General features: G+C 29.7%; 1 protein-coding gene across 1 annotated transcript in view; it reads left to right on the forward strand.

Annotated features, from left to right (window-relative positions):
- The window catches only part of LOC117167279 (whirlin-like), a 208,381-nt gene that overhangs the window by 14,013 nt on the left and 177,464 nt on the right, over positions 1-16,904 (forward strand). The window contains exon 4 of the mRNA XM_033352095.1: positions 6,720-6,850. Within this exon, the coding sequence (XP_033207986.1) occupies positions 6,720-6,850 (131 nt within the window). The remainder of the gene's footprint in view (positions 1-6,719; positions 6,851-16,904) is intronic.

Below are 16,904 nucleotides of genomic sequence, written 5' to 3' on the forward strand. Positions count from 1 at the left end.
TATCTAGTCGGGAGTGGTGCTGACTGAAAACAGATGATTTGGAGCGATTCGCGCGCCATATGTTGGTCATTCTAAGGACTTATTGAACTACCCTCGTAACTTGAAAATTTTGTCGTTTTTGGTTGAAAATTATTCTTCTGGTTAAAAAGATATCTTTGTAGTTGAAAATTTAACTATTTGGTTGAATGTTGAACTTTCTTGTTGAAAAATTCATGTTTTGGTCGATGATTTATAATTATATTCTTTTTTTATCATTTTTTGTATCGTACCTTATTGTTAATGGGTCATCATTTTATAAAAAAATTAATTTTTTTAACAAAAACTTTAAATAGTCTATTTTTGGGAAATTTATGTTTTTTTCGTAAAAAATTTAACTATTTTTTTATAATTTTGTTCTGTTCTTTGAAAATTAATTTTTTGAAACTTGAAATGTAATTGTTGTATTTTTGGGTAAAAGATAGTTTTTTTTGGTTAAAATTCAATATATTTTAGTTAAAACATCAAATATTTGTTGAAATTTCATGTATTTTTATGAAAATTCAACGTTTTATAAACGAAGTGTCTCGTCGTCCCGAAACTCCAGATGACTAGTCCAATATTTTTTATAAGCTTGGCTAGTCGTCTTAAATTGTCGGGACGACTAGTGCATTCCCTTTCCGAACTCCCCCAATTTTCCGGGACGACTGGACACAGCCTTTTCTAAACATTTTATCTTGATCCTAGAAAGTTGTAAATCTTTTAGAAGTAGGAGTTGGAACTATAGATAAATCTAGAGAAACGCTATTAAAGAGAAAAAATAAATTTCCAGATCCATGGAAAATTATAGAGCCCATTTAAAGAAAATATTTTTCTTTGTCTTACGATGAAATTCGAAATTTTCAAAAAATTCCTTATTTTAGAAATATTATGCCGATCATGACTAAACCATTGCTTTAAACAAAATTATAACAACTGTCATTCGACAGATACGAAGGAAGTTACGTAAAAATTAATATTGGATTCACGAAAGTGGATTATTTTGATTTGAAGTTGATAATCATGCAACGGTTTGAAATAAAATTAATTATTTGATTATTTATTAAGATTTTACCTATCATTTATCTCTTTTCAATTGCAATGATATATGCAATTATTACAGCTGTGTTTACTCTTTACAAACACTTGATTATCACATTCTATACATTTTTGAGTGCAAAAGAAAGCATGGACAATAAATCACATCCACAATGTTTTCATGTCCTCTTATATCATTCGCCTTTTATTTTTATTTCACGTTCTGCATGATCCCTGCCATGACAGATCGCAAATTCACAGTTTTGACACAGAGAAAAATAAAATTTGTATGAACAGAAAGAAACCACTTTAAATATTAAAATTTCGTGATTTAAATGTAATCAACCGAATATAACCAACTAGAAATAATAAATATTTAATTGTGATAGGTTAATAAGTATTTATAAAAAACTTAAGACATATTTTTCTGTGTGTATTATGCATCTGCACTGATACTGCACAATCGTTCTTTTCCTTTTTTTGTCTTCACGTATGTCCGTTTCTTTTCTTCATCATATTTTCACACATGGCGACCTGATTTATGTTAGATCCCTGAACAGTTTCTCTTAAAATAGGAAAGATTTCAGGTCACTCGATCGGGATTTCAAGTATCTAGATTCCTAAATTGCACAGAAATGTTTAGAAACACTTTTATTTTATCATCAGCAATTTATTCTGGTGTCCTTAATTAAGTGCACAGGAACCTAGAAAATATTTTTCTGAGAACATTCTTGACATATTCCACGAAAAATAAAAGATTAGTTGGGAGTTTTCGGTAGATTTGATATTTTGGTATACCCTAAGAAATTAAGATTGATTTATTTTTATCTCTTTTTATATTCATTCGTATTGTGAATAAATTTGATTGATTTCTATTCATTTCTATCCCATGTGATTAACTTTGGTCGTAGTCTTTCCAACTCTCTTGTGAGTGTTATCCATTTTTGTCAAATTTTCTCACTTTTTTGTCTATTTTATCCTATTTGTATTCGAAAAAGTTTATTCTTTTTTATTCAGTTTTTCTATTTTTTCATATTTTTCTTGGATCAATTCGATTCTTTTCTACCCATTTTCATCACATCATATAATCTCCTGCCGTTTTATTATAATTGTTTTTAATATAAAAGGACAAGAAATATTACACTGAAAACAATGGGATAAAATTGGATAAGTTCAAAATATAATATGATAGAAACGGATGGTATTCTTAGAATTAGAGGTTCAAATCAAAATCGATATAATAGGTGGGTTTAGCTAATGATATCTACTATGTACATCAATAAGTATCAGCTCAAGAAATAAAATTAGGATAAGACTGATATAATACGATAGGAAGTGTAGCAAACAAAGTGAAAATGTTCAAAAAAGCATTAATTACAAATTATTAACAGAAAAATAAAATGTGTGATTGGTGCAATAATCATGGAAAATTTCTGATTTGCATAATCTATATTTATTTCAATTTTTCGTGATAACAAAACCGAAAATATCTTATTATTACGAAATAATTTTAAGAATTTGAGAATTTTAGCTTAGTCCAATTGTTTTTAATAAATTAGGACAAAATGGATAACTTGAGATAACTTTTTTAAGATATATTGCGACAGACATTAAGATAAGCATGAAAAGAGTTAAGAGATAAAAATGAAAATAAAATTATTTGCATAGGTTGAATAATAAAATAATAATAATGTTGGGATCTACCAAATAAATGCAATCAATTACAACCAAAATTCCAGGAAATTACAATTTTTCTATTATTTCGACGAATTTTGTACTATAAGAATCTACAGGAATTTACAGGTTTTTTAGCAAAAAGCTGTTCTTGTTCGACCTAGGATGATAAATATTTAGAATATTGTAATTAAATAATTTAAAAATAAGATGTATACAAGAATGAAAAAATTGGCATTTGTAATGTTGTATTTTTATGTAAAAACGTTGTCCATACGGGTTATTCTAGAACAAAATAATCAAATTAAAATGGGTATAAAATGGAGATAAAAGTCTAATATTAGGAAATAAATTAGTTAAATAAACTTCTAAAATTTACATAACTTTTAGAATCAGATTAATTCAAATTCAAAGGTTTTCAATTTTACATCGCTTAATAATACAACTTTCTGAAGTAAATTACATCAGCTTTGAAAGACTGTTTCATAAATTAAACTAAACCAATTTACAAATTAAAATTTCTATACTTGAATCCTTTTAATTAAAACAATAAAAATGTAAATTCAAAACCCGATTTTGTGTAACAATAGCTGGATAGTATGGTGACCCAAAAAAATATAATATTTTTTGTTCTTGTCTCATTCCTCTGTCTTCTTTCATTTAGTGCAGAAATAATTGTGCAATTTTTTATACATTATAAAAATAGTCCGTTAGGCATCACTGAAAATAACTTCACCCTGATTCTATCTAAAATACTACCCTTAAACTGAAAAATGAGCCTCTATAGGGAATTGCAAATTTATAATGTTCTTTTCTTCATATCTATACCTTCGATATTTTTAGCCTTGAATGAATAAAAACAACTTTAATGAATATAAAATGGGTCCTACTAATAGAAAACATCAATAAAGTTTAAATTTACTCCTTATAAGGATATTATGCTTCTTTGAAAGTTTATCACATAATTTTTCAGATGAAAATTCCTAGGATAACTTAATGTTAAAACCTAATGCAAGCAAATACAAAGCAGGAAAACTAATGTGTGCTTGAAACTTCTTTAAGTGATACTTTTCAATTTTCAAAGATAATTACGTTAAATAAAGCGATTTATAATTCCGAGTTGTAATATCCTAGTAATATCCTAGTAAAATAGTTGCATACTGTTTGCACGAAGATGGTATTTAACCTTTTTTTAATAAGGATGGTTTGACGGCTTAAAATCAATATTCATCTTATCTTTACATCAGTAAATTATATTTTAATATTGAAAAAATTTTTCTGAATTTATCCAAGGACTTTTTTTATGAGAAATGATCTGAAGAACTTGAAACGAAGTAAAATATAATTTTAAGGCGAAGTTTAAAAAATGTAAGGGGTAGTGTTCTATCAATCTCATATATTATAACGATTAGAAGTTTCTTTTTATTAATTTAATGCTTTTTAATGTTTTTTTTGCATTTAAATATTCATAAAACCTTAACAAAATTCAAGATAAATTAAAAAAATGCAAATGAATTAGAAAACATTATTTAAATGAAAAATATTATGTTCGTTTCCGGAAAATTGGAGTGAAATTAGAGGATTTTAAGGCAAATGAAGAATTTCGTGAAATTCATAAATGTTCATGCTGAAAAAAATCATTCAAGTCAATTGTAAACCATTAAAGAAAAAAATAATTCAGAAAATTTGAAATGAGTTTAGACAAATTTTTAAGATTTTGAAATAATTTAATGAAATGTATGAGAATTCAAAGTGTCACTTCTTGTGAATAAACTCTTTGATATCCATTAAATATTATTAAATCCTGCAAAATTCAGTGAAATCTGGTGATATTAACCTAAACCAGAAACAATTTAATAAAATACCTTCAAAGGTTTTTAAATACATCAAGGCCATGTAATACTTATCCAAATTCTATTTAAGTGACTCTTTTTTTGCAACAATTAAAGTCTATTTCGATTGTGTTATTAAGTTAAAAATTCAGAAAAATAATAAAAGGTTCCAAAGGGAGGTTTGTATGGTCTTGAAATTCGGAAAATACAAAAAAAATCCAAAAATTTCGCAAATTTAAATTTTGTCTAGTTCCAGAAAATAACCATATAACTCCTTGTCCAAATCCATGTGGACGTAAGTTACAGCGAAAAAAATTTTCCTAACGTAGAAATTGGATGAGTATTATTAGGTCTTAAAATCATTAAAATCCTCGAACAATTGGTAAAATCCCTTGGAATCTTTTAAAGTATGTGTAAACTTTATAGGTCCAATAAAATCATTCTTTCTTCAGGAATTCTGAACAACTACATAAAAATTTTTTCAAATCCCTTGAAATTTTAAATTAAAAATTCTTTGAAATCATTTAAAATTCCCTACAATAATAAAAATGCTTTGCAATATCTTGAAATCCGTTAAAACTTTATTAAGCTCTTGAAAATACCTTGGACTCTTTCAAAATACCCTAAAATATTTCCAATCATTTAAAATACAAATAAACTACTAAAATCATTTGATTGTTCCTTGGAATCTTTTAAAATACCCTAGCATACTTAAAATCCTTAAAAACATTTTAAAACCTCCTGAAATTTCTAAGTCTTCAAAATTTATTGAAATTTTGTAAAATACTTGAAACCCTTCGAAATTTAATAAAATTCCTTTAAACTTTTTGAAGCTTTTGAAAATTTCTTCGAATTTTAAAAAACACCCTAAATTATTTAAAATAATTCAAAATGCCTTTCAATTCTTTAACTGAAAAAATCCTAAGGAAGTATATACTTGAATTCAATAGTTTGCTATCGATTAGTTATTTTAAAAAAGTGACCAAAGTGAAGTTTTATTTTCAAAAGTGGCTATAGCAGCTTCAGCTTAAAAAAGATAGTAAAAGTAGGTGTAATGCATCTTAAAAATGTATTCGTAGCCTATTAGGGTATTAATTAAGTCGTTAAAATCTTTCCCTATAACTCTCCCCTCTCTCCCATATGCTTTCCTACCCTGTCCTATTACATCCTGTCCTATCGTCTCTTATCATTTTCCAGCCAACTCCACCAGCACCTTACTTCTCCACCATCTAGTAACTCCCTTCTCTCATCTACCCCACTTGCTACCCTTCACGCCCTATCTCTCCTCTTACTTTCACTCGTCTAGGCCCCTCCCATACTATCTTTCATTAGCCCTCCCTTATACCTACCCTATTTCTCCTTATCAAATCACCTTAGTTATCCACCTATTTGAAACATAATCCTCCTGATCTACTTCTTTTCCTCCCATCACTTCGTCTCTTCCCAACCCTTAATTCCCCTCCACTACTATCAGCTCTCGATTTATCACCCCCCCTCTCTTACTCCCACTTCCCATGCTTCCCCTCCCCTCTCGCCTAATACCACTCAATTTCTTTACATACCCTTCCGAGAAAAAAATGACGGGTGGATGGATAGGGGGGGGGGGGGCACCCGGCTAAAACTATAAGTTTCTGCCCGGGGCTACTGAACCCTAAAAAGGGACTAAGAGTCGTTTAAGAAAAAAAGTTACTAACAGCGACTATGTGACAGCTCTGATTATCCTTAACAGTTACTTTAAAGTGCTTCTTACGAAAATTCTCTGATTTTTGCCATGTTTTAAAAATTCCTATGTTGTCTTTGACTTCCCCGGATCTTCATTCACCCTGCATTATTTTTCTCAAAATGAAAAAATAGGTGATTGATATAGCAAGGGGAAAAAATATTTATATTTTGGGTCACCCGAGCTGGGAAGAGAAAGCCTGGTTAGTGAATTCGTTGCCAAGTAAGTTTGGTGAACGAAACAAGTTGGAAGACCTTGAAATCCTGGGGTTGTACATGCACAATTGAACATTTTCGTCCCGTAGACTAAATGCACTTTGTTTACGTTCAGTCGAGTGCACGATGCACATGGCGCCATGTGTGGAACGGATTAGTGCACATTTACCGATTACCAAACAAAGCAGCTTCTAGCCTGATGGAAAGTCTGCGGATTGTTCTCAGGGGTGGGAGTCTACATTTCGAGGGTGGAAGAAGGTTCGGTGGCTGAACGTGCTGGACTGAGGCCAGGAGACACCATCTTGGAAGTGAACGGCACGCCCTTTCGGGCTGTCACCCACGAGGAGGCTCTCAAGGTGAGTTTTTTTAACAACTTCATTGTATTATAAACTGCGCGCTAAATTTCTGCGGTTTCGCGACAACACACTTAGAATCAGGCATCAATCATGCTGTTTAATTAAGGTTTCTGCTCCGAACATACATAATTATGTGGTGACATTTACTTATTTCGAAAAATATTAAGCCAAATGGGTTCTTTCGTGATAATACTTAATATGAAAGAAGAAAGTCATTGTAAGGACTTTTTTTATCAGAGAGAGCTACTGTTTTATTAAATTGTGTACCTTATATGATGAGTCGTAATATTGTGCAGAAATGAGGACATTGCGAATAAGAGTTAACGTCAATCTCTTTTTTGATAACTGACAAGAAGATGACATATCTTGTAGTGATCATCTAAAACAACGATTATTTTAGTATATTATTCAGACATATTTAGAACTCACTTAAATTCTTTTGAGTTCAGTCACTTATCTTCATGGGAATTATCTGAATTCCTGGAAATTATCTGAATTATCTGAATTGCTTGCACTTATTTGAAGTCCTTGAAATTCTCTAAATTATCTTAAATCATGGGATTCAGGTAGTGCAATTAATTTAGATAATTAAAGGAATTCAGAGAATTCGAAGAACCAAAAGAATTAAAGGAACACTGAGAATTCAGAAAATTCCTTGAATTCTCTAAATTCGGATAATTCAGGTAATTCAAATAAATTTCTATGAATTGTTTGAAATGCTTTCAAATCCTTTGAAATTCTTTTAAGATCATTTTACTTAATGGCAATCTTCTGTATTCCTCTAAATTCTCTTAATCATTCGAATTCCTAAAATTCTTCTACATTCCTTAAATTTTTCTAAATTCTATAAATTATCTAACTTTCTTAAATTCTTTTACGTTCCTTGAATTCGTCTACATTGTCTAAATTATCTGAATAACAGAGATACTTTTAAATTTTCTAAATTGTGTTTAATTCCTTGAATTCGTCTAAATTCTATTAATTACCTCAATTTATAAAATTGTTATAAATTCGTAAAGTTATTTAAATTCCTGGAATTCTCTAAATGTCCTGTATTCTCTGAATTCCCTGAATTTTAGGGACTTCAATTTAATATGAGGAATTCAGGGAAAAAATGAGAAAGATTTAAAACGAATACAATTTGTATAATTCGAAAAACTCAAAGGAACTCAAGGGAATTTAATGTGATCGGAGAATTACTTTGTTCTAAAAATATATTTTTGAAATTTTCTCGTAAACTGTACAAAATGCACTCAAAGGCATTTTCTTTATTATAAATTTTTTAATATTTTTAAATTTTTAAAAAATTGTTTTCCATGAAGTTACATAAATAATGAAACTAAGTATTCTTTAAATTCAAATACCGCCAACCAGTTTAGCTAATTTTAAAATAAAAATTTAACCTTTGGGGTTTTGAATTATTATTAATATAGTAGAAGATTTTTTTATAAAACTTGCGAAATATAATTATTTTTTGTCAATCATACTATGTATCAAAAATATCACTTTTAAAACCACCCTAAAATTTTTATTTAAAAATGTAACATTTTGTATTTAATAATGAAAATTAAAGACAAAAATGCGAATAAAATTTAAAAAATGGAAAAGTTAAGGAAATCTAAGTTCAACTATATAATTTACAATACATTTTTTTGACAATATAAAATACAGACTTGCTAATTATACGAGAGCTTCTTTTGTAATAAAAAATAATTGTACTTGTAAACAATTGAAGTGGTAAAGCGGAATAGTGATACTAAAGCAACGTTATTTGCTGTCTGGGTTTAAATATGGCTTTAAAAGATAGGATCGATATGTAGTTTAAAAAACTCTAGATTTCTTTAGATCTTAAAATTCTCTCCCCGTTTCTTTCTGAATGAAAAGTCTTCCTTTCTATTTAAACTTAAATTCAATAAATGTAATTCAAACAATTGTTGAACTTTCTACTAATAATTCCTAAAGTTAAGTTCACTTTTGAGATCAAACTATTTTGTAATTTTCTATAATACCTTTTTTTAGACATTTGTATATTGTTTTGTTTACAATGTAAAATGAACAAGAAAATATAAGTTTTTCATTTTTCGGTTTGGAACATTTGTTTACACTATATTGTATTGTCAGAACTCAACCTAAAAAAAGTCTAAACAGAAGAAACGATGCCACTAAAAAACCGATGGTGAGCCATCTAATCAATTTTCAGCCCACCTGAATGTCGTTATTGAAATGGAAAATTCTGATTTATTCTGATTGAATCATTTTTTTATTTATAAAGACTTCAGTAATTTTTTAACTGCAAGACAATATGTCAAGAGGTTTCTATGAATACAAAAATAAAGCACATTATGAAAAAATTTCCAAAGTATGAAAACGGACAAAAATGTTAATTAATTAGTGGTCCTTTTAATATGATTACAACTTGATATTACAAGCTCCATCCATGCCTGGCCAATGTTTTCTATTTCTACACAATAATTAATAATTAGGTAAATTAATTTTTTTTCTTAAATTCGCGTATTCCCTTACCAAAAATTCTGTTACTACTTGTCACTTCTTTCATACACGTGGTGATACTTTTTTACATGATTCTTTGAAAATAAAAGGCTGCCTAACACGTTATATTTTAATTATATTTCTGGCTAAAAAGAACTGCTTCACTTTTTTAATTCATATTATGGCCGATCAATACATTCTACTTCTACGTAGAAATATAATGCATCCCAATATTTTTCTTCTTCAAAAACATCACATAGCTGATCCAAATTTTCCTCTTCTCCTAAGTAAATTATTAATAACTCCGAACCTACTTTCTCTCTAGGGAAACTCATCTTGTGTCTGATCAAGATCTCCATTTCTACTTGATAAATTATGACTCGCTCCAGAAACGACTGCGCCTAAATATTGCATCATTTCTCAAACTTGCTGTAAATTCGATCTCGGTTGGCTCCATTTTGTTTGTATTCTACAATTTTATGGTATTCAAGAAGAATTTTATTCTTGCATGAACTTTGAATTATGTAAAAGAAATTTTTTTCTGTTTCATGCAGTTTTTTGAAATTATACATATAAATAAATATTTTTTGAAATCCTTCAGTCAGTTTTGAGGTATAAGTGATGCAAATAATCCCATTAAATATAATAAATTAATCTGCAAACGTCTTCAAGTTATCGTGTACGTAAAAAGTGTGACATTCCGAAACATATTCACAAGACACAAACGCAAAAATTCAAAATAACCAAGTTGCTGAGTTTTTATTTGTAAATATCTTTAAATTAGATCAGTTCTGAAAATGAGAAACATCAGAAAGATTTAGAAACTGATTCTTTAACATAATTTTTCTTCGCTTAACAAAAAATATGTTTAAAATGAAGAAAATCATTTAGGTACAAGAAAAATCTCTATTGGAACAAAAGGCTCATTTCTTTGAATCTGAAAATATTTTGACTTAGTGTTTGTCTTTTAAGAGTATCTTATTTATACATAAAACCTCAAATTAACTTATTAATTTACTTGTTTGCTTCTTATTTCTGCTGAGATAAAATCTTATACTTAAATAAAAGTAATCTATATACAAATTACTGAAAGCCATTTTAAAATTAAAATTAAAGTTGCTTGGTAGCCAATGTGGCTATTTGAATTCTTTTTAATTTATAATTATTAGTTATATTTGAGAGCACTTGGAGAACGATTGCGATCATATCAAAAGCTAATTAAAATGTAATAAAATAAGATTATACGATTTTTCCAAATCTTTTATGATATAACTAAAAACATTAAATTTTTTACAATTTAGAAAATACAAATTATTTACTAAAATTTTAATATATTTTACATCATTTTTAATCTTTTCTCGAATTTATAAAACGAAATTACCATATCCAAGGATATATTTAGTAAATAGTGCAAATTGAAAGTCACATAAAAAAGTTTAAATAAATTTGGGGGTAGAAGTAATTTCAAAATTCTAAAAATACTTTATTTTTATGGATATTTTTCTAAGAACGATGAAAAAAATTAATACTACTAATATTGAAGTTTCATGACGTTATTACAAGATTTTATCGTAATTACTGAACTTTAAAGTTATACTACAATTTTGAATACATGAATTTCTATAGTTATAATTTATTAAAATGAAATTCACTCTTTTTTAAATTAATTTTTTAAACTGAGAAATAACTATTCCAGTTTTGGTTGAAAATTTATCTTTTTTAGTTCCAAAATCAACTATTTCGCTAATCATTTAACTATTCAACTATTTAGTGTAAAATGCATGTATTTTGTTCAAAATTCATCTATTCGGATTACTATGATTACCATTAAAAATTCTTCAGTTCTGCTTTAAAGATCAAATTTTTGGAGAAATTTACGACTTTCTAACTTAAAAACTTAACCATTTAGTTGAAAATTGATCTTTTTAGTTGAGGATTTAACTGTTTTGTCAAGGATTCTTTTTTTTATTGGATCCAACTGGTTAATAATTCTTCTTTTTTAAAGTAACTTTTCAAACTGAAAATTTAACTATTGGATTTTTGGTTGTGTAAATTTATCTTTTTTTAGATAAAAATTGAACTACCTGGTTAAAAATGCATATATTTTGTTGAAAACTCGTCCTTTTGGATTGAAAGTTTACCTTTGATGGTACAAAAGTCATCTTTCTTGTCAGAGAATTCATCTTTCGTGGATGTAAATTCATCTTTCTTGGCTGAAAATAAACTTTTTTTTTATAAAAAAAATTTACATTTTCGGGTACAAAATTCAACTGCCTTCGAAAAGATTCGTCTTTTTAACTTAAAAATTCAACTACCTGGTTAAAAGTGACACTACTAAATTTGTTTGTATCAATAATATTGGTCAATAATGTATGCAACACTTTGTGACGTAAGGGCAGGTGCCCCCTCCCTTCACGTAATATGGTGACTAGCGTGTCCTAGACAAACTCTTTGTTTTTTGTTTTCATCACACATCCCCCGAAATCGTTAAATTTGTTAAAAAATAAATGCGTATTTTTGGCTCATTTCACCCAAAAAATTTAAACCGCGGTTCAGGGGTTGAAACGGTCTCCAAATGATTCCATACAAATATTAAGTGTTTTACAGAAAATACAACTGTTGGTACCAGATACTGAGAAATTATATTTGAAACATTAAGATAAAAAATACTACCCCTAATCGTGAAAAACTAATTTTACAGGGGTTAAATTGTAAAATGTCATATTTATAATTTTCCACTTTCCTATATATCGTAACCACATATCTATATACTTAAATATCTATAGAATTGCATGTCGAATTTTCAAAACGTACAATATATGTCAAATCCTATGGAGGGTAATTTTTTCACTTTTAGAGCTACAATCATTTTGAGGCTGACCATGTTCCCAGGACCGTTTTCAAACTTTCTTATTCAATAAAAAAAAGCTCTTATTTTTCCACAAAATGAAACAAGTTTGAAGGGGATGTGTACAAACAAACAAACGTTGAGTTTTATTAGAACATCCTAATGCGGACGCTCCCAAAGCTACTACATAATTCATGGATGGCCCCTAAGATATCCTAAAGTATTTGTCACAGTCGGCTGGGTAACTGATATTAGTACCTACTCTTTCATCCTTTCTTGTCTGGTCTTTTCTTTCAAATATCACCAAATTTCGGCAGACCCGGAACTCAGTTGATCTGGGTTCAGTTTATTCCAGTTTTCATCTAGCATAAGACGAACCAAGGAAGCTGAACTTACATCTTCGGCAAACACGTTTCTCGTTGAGCGAAGCAATTTCAGATCGATCTACCGTTAAGGGGGCGCGTATACAGCGTTCGTATCTTCGGGATTTCTAGTATAAGGGAAGCAGGAAGAGAAGAGAGAAGAGGAGAGGGGAGAGAAGAGAAAAGAGTACTTCGTGAATCTAAAGCGGCTTCTATGCTAGTAGCTTTTGCATTATATAGGGAAAATAAATTACGGGGTTTCATGGCGCCAGGATGACTGGCGCCACCAGGCACTGTAAGAGGCGACAATGAGAAGAAAAATTATGTTCATCTTCATTCCTCTATCCCCTTCTTTCTCCCTTTTTATTTCCTTGGGTTTTTCCTCGTTACGACTTTCTCTCCTGCTATCTCTTTTTGCCTATTAGTGGCCGTTTAAAAGCTATGCCACACTTCCAGGGAGGAAGGGTTTTGTGAAGATTGGTGACGTAGAAGAGAGTGGGTAACGTAAACTTTGACATAATACACAAAAGTATCAATAAGAGTAACAACCGTTTCTTCGTATGAGTAAAGCATCTAAATACATACAGACTAGCCAGACTATCAGAGTAGATAATGATGGAATTTGTCAGCTATGAAAATATTTTAAAGGTATAATTTTGTTTTTAAATCAACAACGTCGAAAGTAGAAAGTTATAGTATTTTTCAGCAATATACTTTCACCATACACAATTTTTAAATATTTGTTACAGGAACATTATACTTAGCAGTAGTAAGATCAGTTCACTAGTAGAAATGGATTTTGTTGGTCAGCCAGTTAAGAATGTCCAATATTGGCCAAACAATACCTAGGTTTCTACATTACACATTATTTGTTATAAAAAAAACTGTTTAAGGACCCTGCACCAATTGTACAGTAAATGGTTTTTTGTCAAAAATTCTAAAAAAAAAATTTGTTGGTATTTTTGAACATGCAGAGCAAAAATTCGATAGAAAAAACAAAGAAAAATAGACAGTTATTTTACAAGCAATTGTCAAAATATCAATTTTTACATGTATTTTAATAGAAAAATGCTTATTTTAGTGACATGATTTTTTTTCTCAAAAACTCTGATAGATTTAGCTGAAAGTTTCACATTTTGTCGATCAGACTTACCACAGCAAAAGGTTCATATCCATGAACTAGAAATATTAATGATTTTTTTGTGTATACAGCAGGTTTTGGAGGTGTTTTCATACCTTCATCATCAAAGTATAGAAATCATCATTTTTTAGTAACTAAAATCATTAGAAATTTTGTATCCAGCTGCTACGGTTTGAAATCACTTTCAAATAAGTAGAGGACGCAAGAATAGCAAGAATACGTTTTTGGATTAATTTTAAGGGATGTTTTAACACCCTTTAAACATTGAAATCTGAAAAATGGCATTCCTAAATGAATAAAAACCCAAAGGATGTTCTAATCGGTAATAATAATGTTAGCAAGAATTGAAATATCAATACTCAAAATATATAAGAACATAAATAAATAAAAATAATAATAATAACTGGCTCAAATATTCGCGAGCTTCCATCAACTAGTACAAACTTGTTCTAACTTATTGCAATCTGTACCATTTAGTTGCAAGGATATTTCTACACGGGAAGTTCAAATATTCAGAGTTCCTATTCGCAAAGGAAGCAATATGGCAAAATTGTAAGTGAAGATATAAATATAGTTTACTTAGTTTCAAATGATGATAATAATAATAACTTTAAACCGAGCCTGCAGGTTTCAATGTTTAAGGGATGTTAAAAGACCCCTTAAAATCGATTCAAAAAAATATTCTTGCTATGCTTGCTTTCTCTATTTATTTGAAAGTGATTTCAAACCGTAGAAGTTGGATACAAATTGGTAGGTAAGAACCTTTTGTTCCGGTATGTCTGATTAACAAAATGTAAAACTGTTAGCCAAATCTATCAAATAGTTTTTGAGACGAAAAAATTCACTAAAATAAGCATATTCAGGTAAGAAAATACAAAAAAAATTTTTTTCGAATTTTTCACAAAAAGCCATTTACTCTACATTTGGTGCGGGGTCCTTTTAAAATATGCACGCGACTGACTAATACCATCATTATCTACTCATACAGTCTGGCTACCATCCAACGACTTTCTCTTATGTAAAATAGTCTGTTTTCACTCGGAAGCCGTCCATAAGCTACATTGCCAATCTGAGGGGGCGGACGGGTTTGTACGAAAAGCTACATTTGGTAAAGGGGAGGGGCAGTGGATGTAACTTTACGAACTTAGATAACGTTTAGTACGTTTCTTGATGATAAGTTTAAAAATCATTTTCATATTTCAGACTCCACGCTTTTTCCCTTATTCCCTTATTTTCACAGTTTTTTCTTTTTCCTCTTGTTCGTGACGAAACGTGGAGGTGGAGATTTGAAATAAAGAAAACACTATTTCCGTTAACTCACTTTGATTAATAAATCAAAAATACACTGTGGTCACTCGAAAGATGATGAATTACCATAAACGGGAAAAGTTGTACTGAAAAATAGACATTAACAAACACGGGTATAAAATTCTTAACAATCAAATTCGACACGTCCGGTTATTGTCCTTGTCAGTAGACAATTAATTGACGTGTCCCTTTCAGCCTTGCCTAACAGTTCCCTTTTCGCCATTTGAAACTTTTCCATTTCCCACCCATGACCTTCAGGCCCTACGCTTTCTCTCCTACCTACCAACTTGAAAACTAAGCTTCTCTTTAAAATAAAACAGCAACACAAACAAATAGTGACAGGTATACTATTATACTTAATTATCCATGGTTACATTGCACTTAAATATTCAAACTGCACCTACTTACAATCTTTATTACATAGCCCTTTAATTTTCTTATCTTTTCATATATTTGCCCGAACACCTCAGTTTTCAAGAAACTTGCCTTTTTTTCCCTCGTTCTCGTGTTTTGCTCAAATGCGAACTGAATTAATAGAACTTAGTAATAAAAGCCAACTTAGTTGGGTTAAATTTTTATTTTTGTCCTTAAAAGTCCACTATTACTGTTAATATTACATATAGTTACAACTATTTTGTTAAAAAGTAATTATGATTATGATCTGTGACAAAGAATGGAAAGGGTGAACAAAATGATAAAGATAGCGTGGCATAGTTTTTGAACGGCCTCTTAAAGAGTTTGGAAAATGCTTGAATATAAAAACTGCCACTATTGTTTAGCAACTCTTTTACAACTCAATCTACGGATCTTCACAAAGTCTTTAGAGAATTGATTTTCAGGATATTATCTCCTTCATTGTCTTCATATTTCGATATAACAACCTCCTTTGCACGATTTTCGATACTACAATAGTTCTAGTCCTGTTTCTAAACTCTGTTCAAGTCCTTCGCTCTCTGATAAGCCACGCTTATCGAGCATGGCACAGTGCGCTTCAAACAATGATAGATATGATGAAAATGTCAACAGCATCGGTTTATGGTACCAATTCTTATGCGCTTTGGCTTTAAAATTTAGTGCAAGAATGCCACACTTGATCCTGTTCTAGAAATATTTTCAAACTGTATTTTCATATTTTTAATTACATTTAATATCGCTACCATGCATTTAAAGTTATTATTACTCAGTGCAAAATAGTACAACACAGTAAAAAAAAAGTGTACAAAATGATACTGAAATCATTATCATTGTGATATGCAACAAAAGTTATACCGAATTCAACAGCATTTGATCGGCCGGAGTGAATGATCTACTTTTGAGATCATAATGATCTGATTCGGGATCATGTGTGAAGTCAAACAAAGATGACTGACGTTCTTAAAGTACTTTATCTCATATGCAAGCTTTTTATGGTTTCTGATCGTGCAGTGTACTTGACAAGTTTAAAAAATAACGAAATCTGATATTAGAAAATATTATCTGTTAAGTGTAGTTGTCACTTCTGTGCGGTTCTATACCATTTTTAGGTTATGTCGTTATGACACTGGCGCCAAGAATTGGCCGCACTTTTGTTTAGTCTGAAAAATGAATCCAAAAATAAGATCAAATTGATCCGAATGGACTGAGCAGTTTTAGTAAAAATATTTATAACATGTTTGGGCGTCAAAAACTAAAAAAATAAGACCATCTTTCAAAATTGTCTATAAATTTACTAAAATGAAAAATGCTCCTAATTTCTAATTTTCAAGTTCAGCGATCTCACTTTTGTATGAAGCTATATAGTATATTACACTAAAATAGAATATAATTGATATACGAGGGTGGATTGATAAGTTTCCGGCCTGACCAAGAAAAACAACGTTTTTAAGAATTTTTTTTTTTTATTTCTCAACATAATCTCCTCCAAGG

The sequence above is a fragment of the Belonocnema kinseyi genome, chromosome 2 (assembly GCF_010883055.1).
Source record: "Belonocnema kinseyi isolate 2016_QV_RU_SX_M_011 chromosome 2, B_treatae_v1, whole genome shotgun sequence".
In the NCBI taxonomy this organism is placed as follows: domain Eukaryota; kingdom Metazoa; phylum Arthropoda; class Insecta; order Hymenoptera; family Cynipidae; genus Belonocnema; species Belonocnema kinseyi.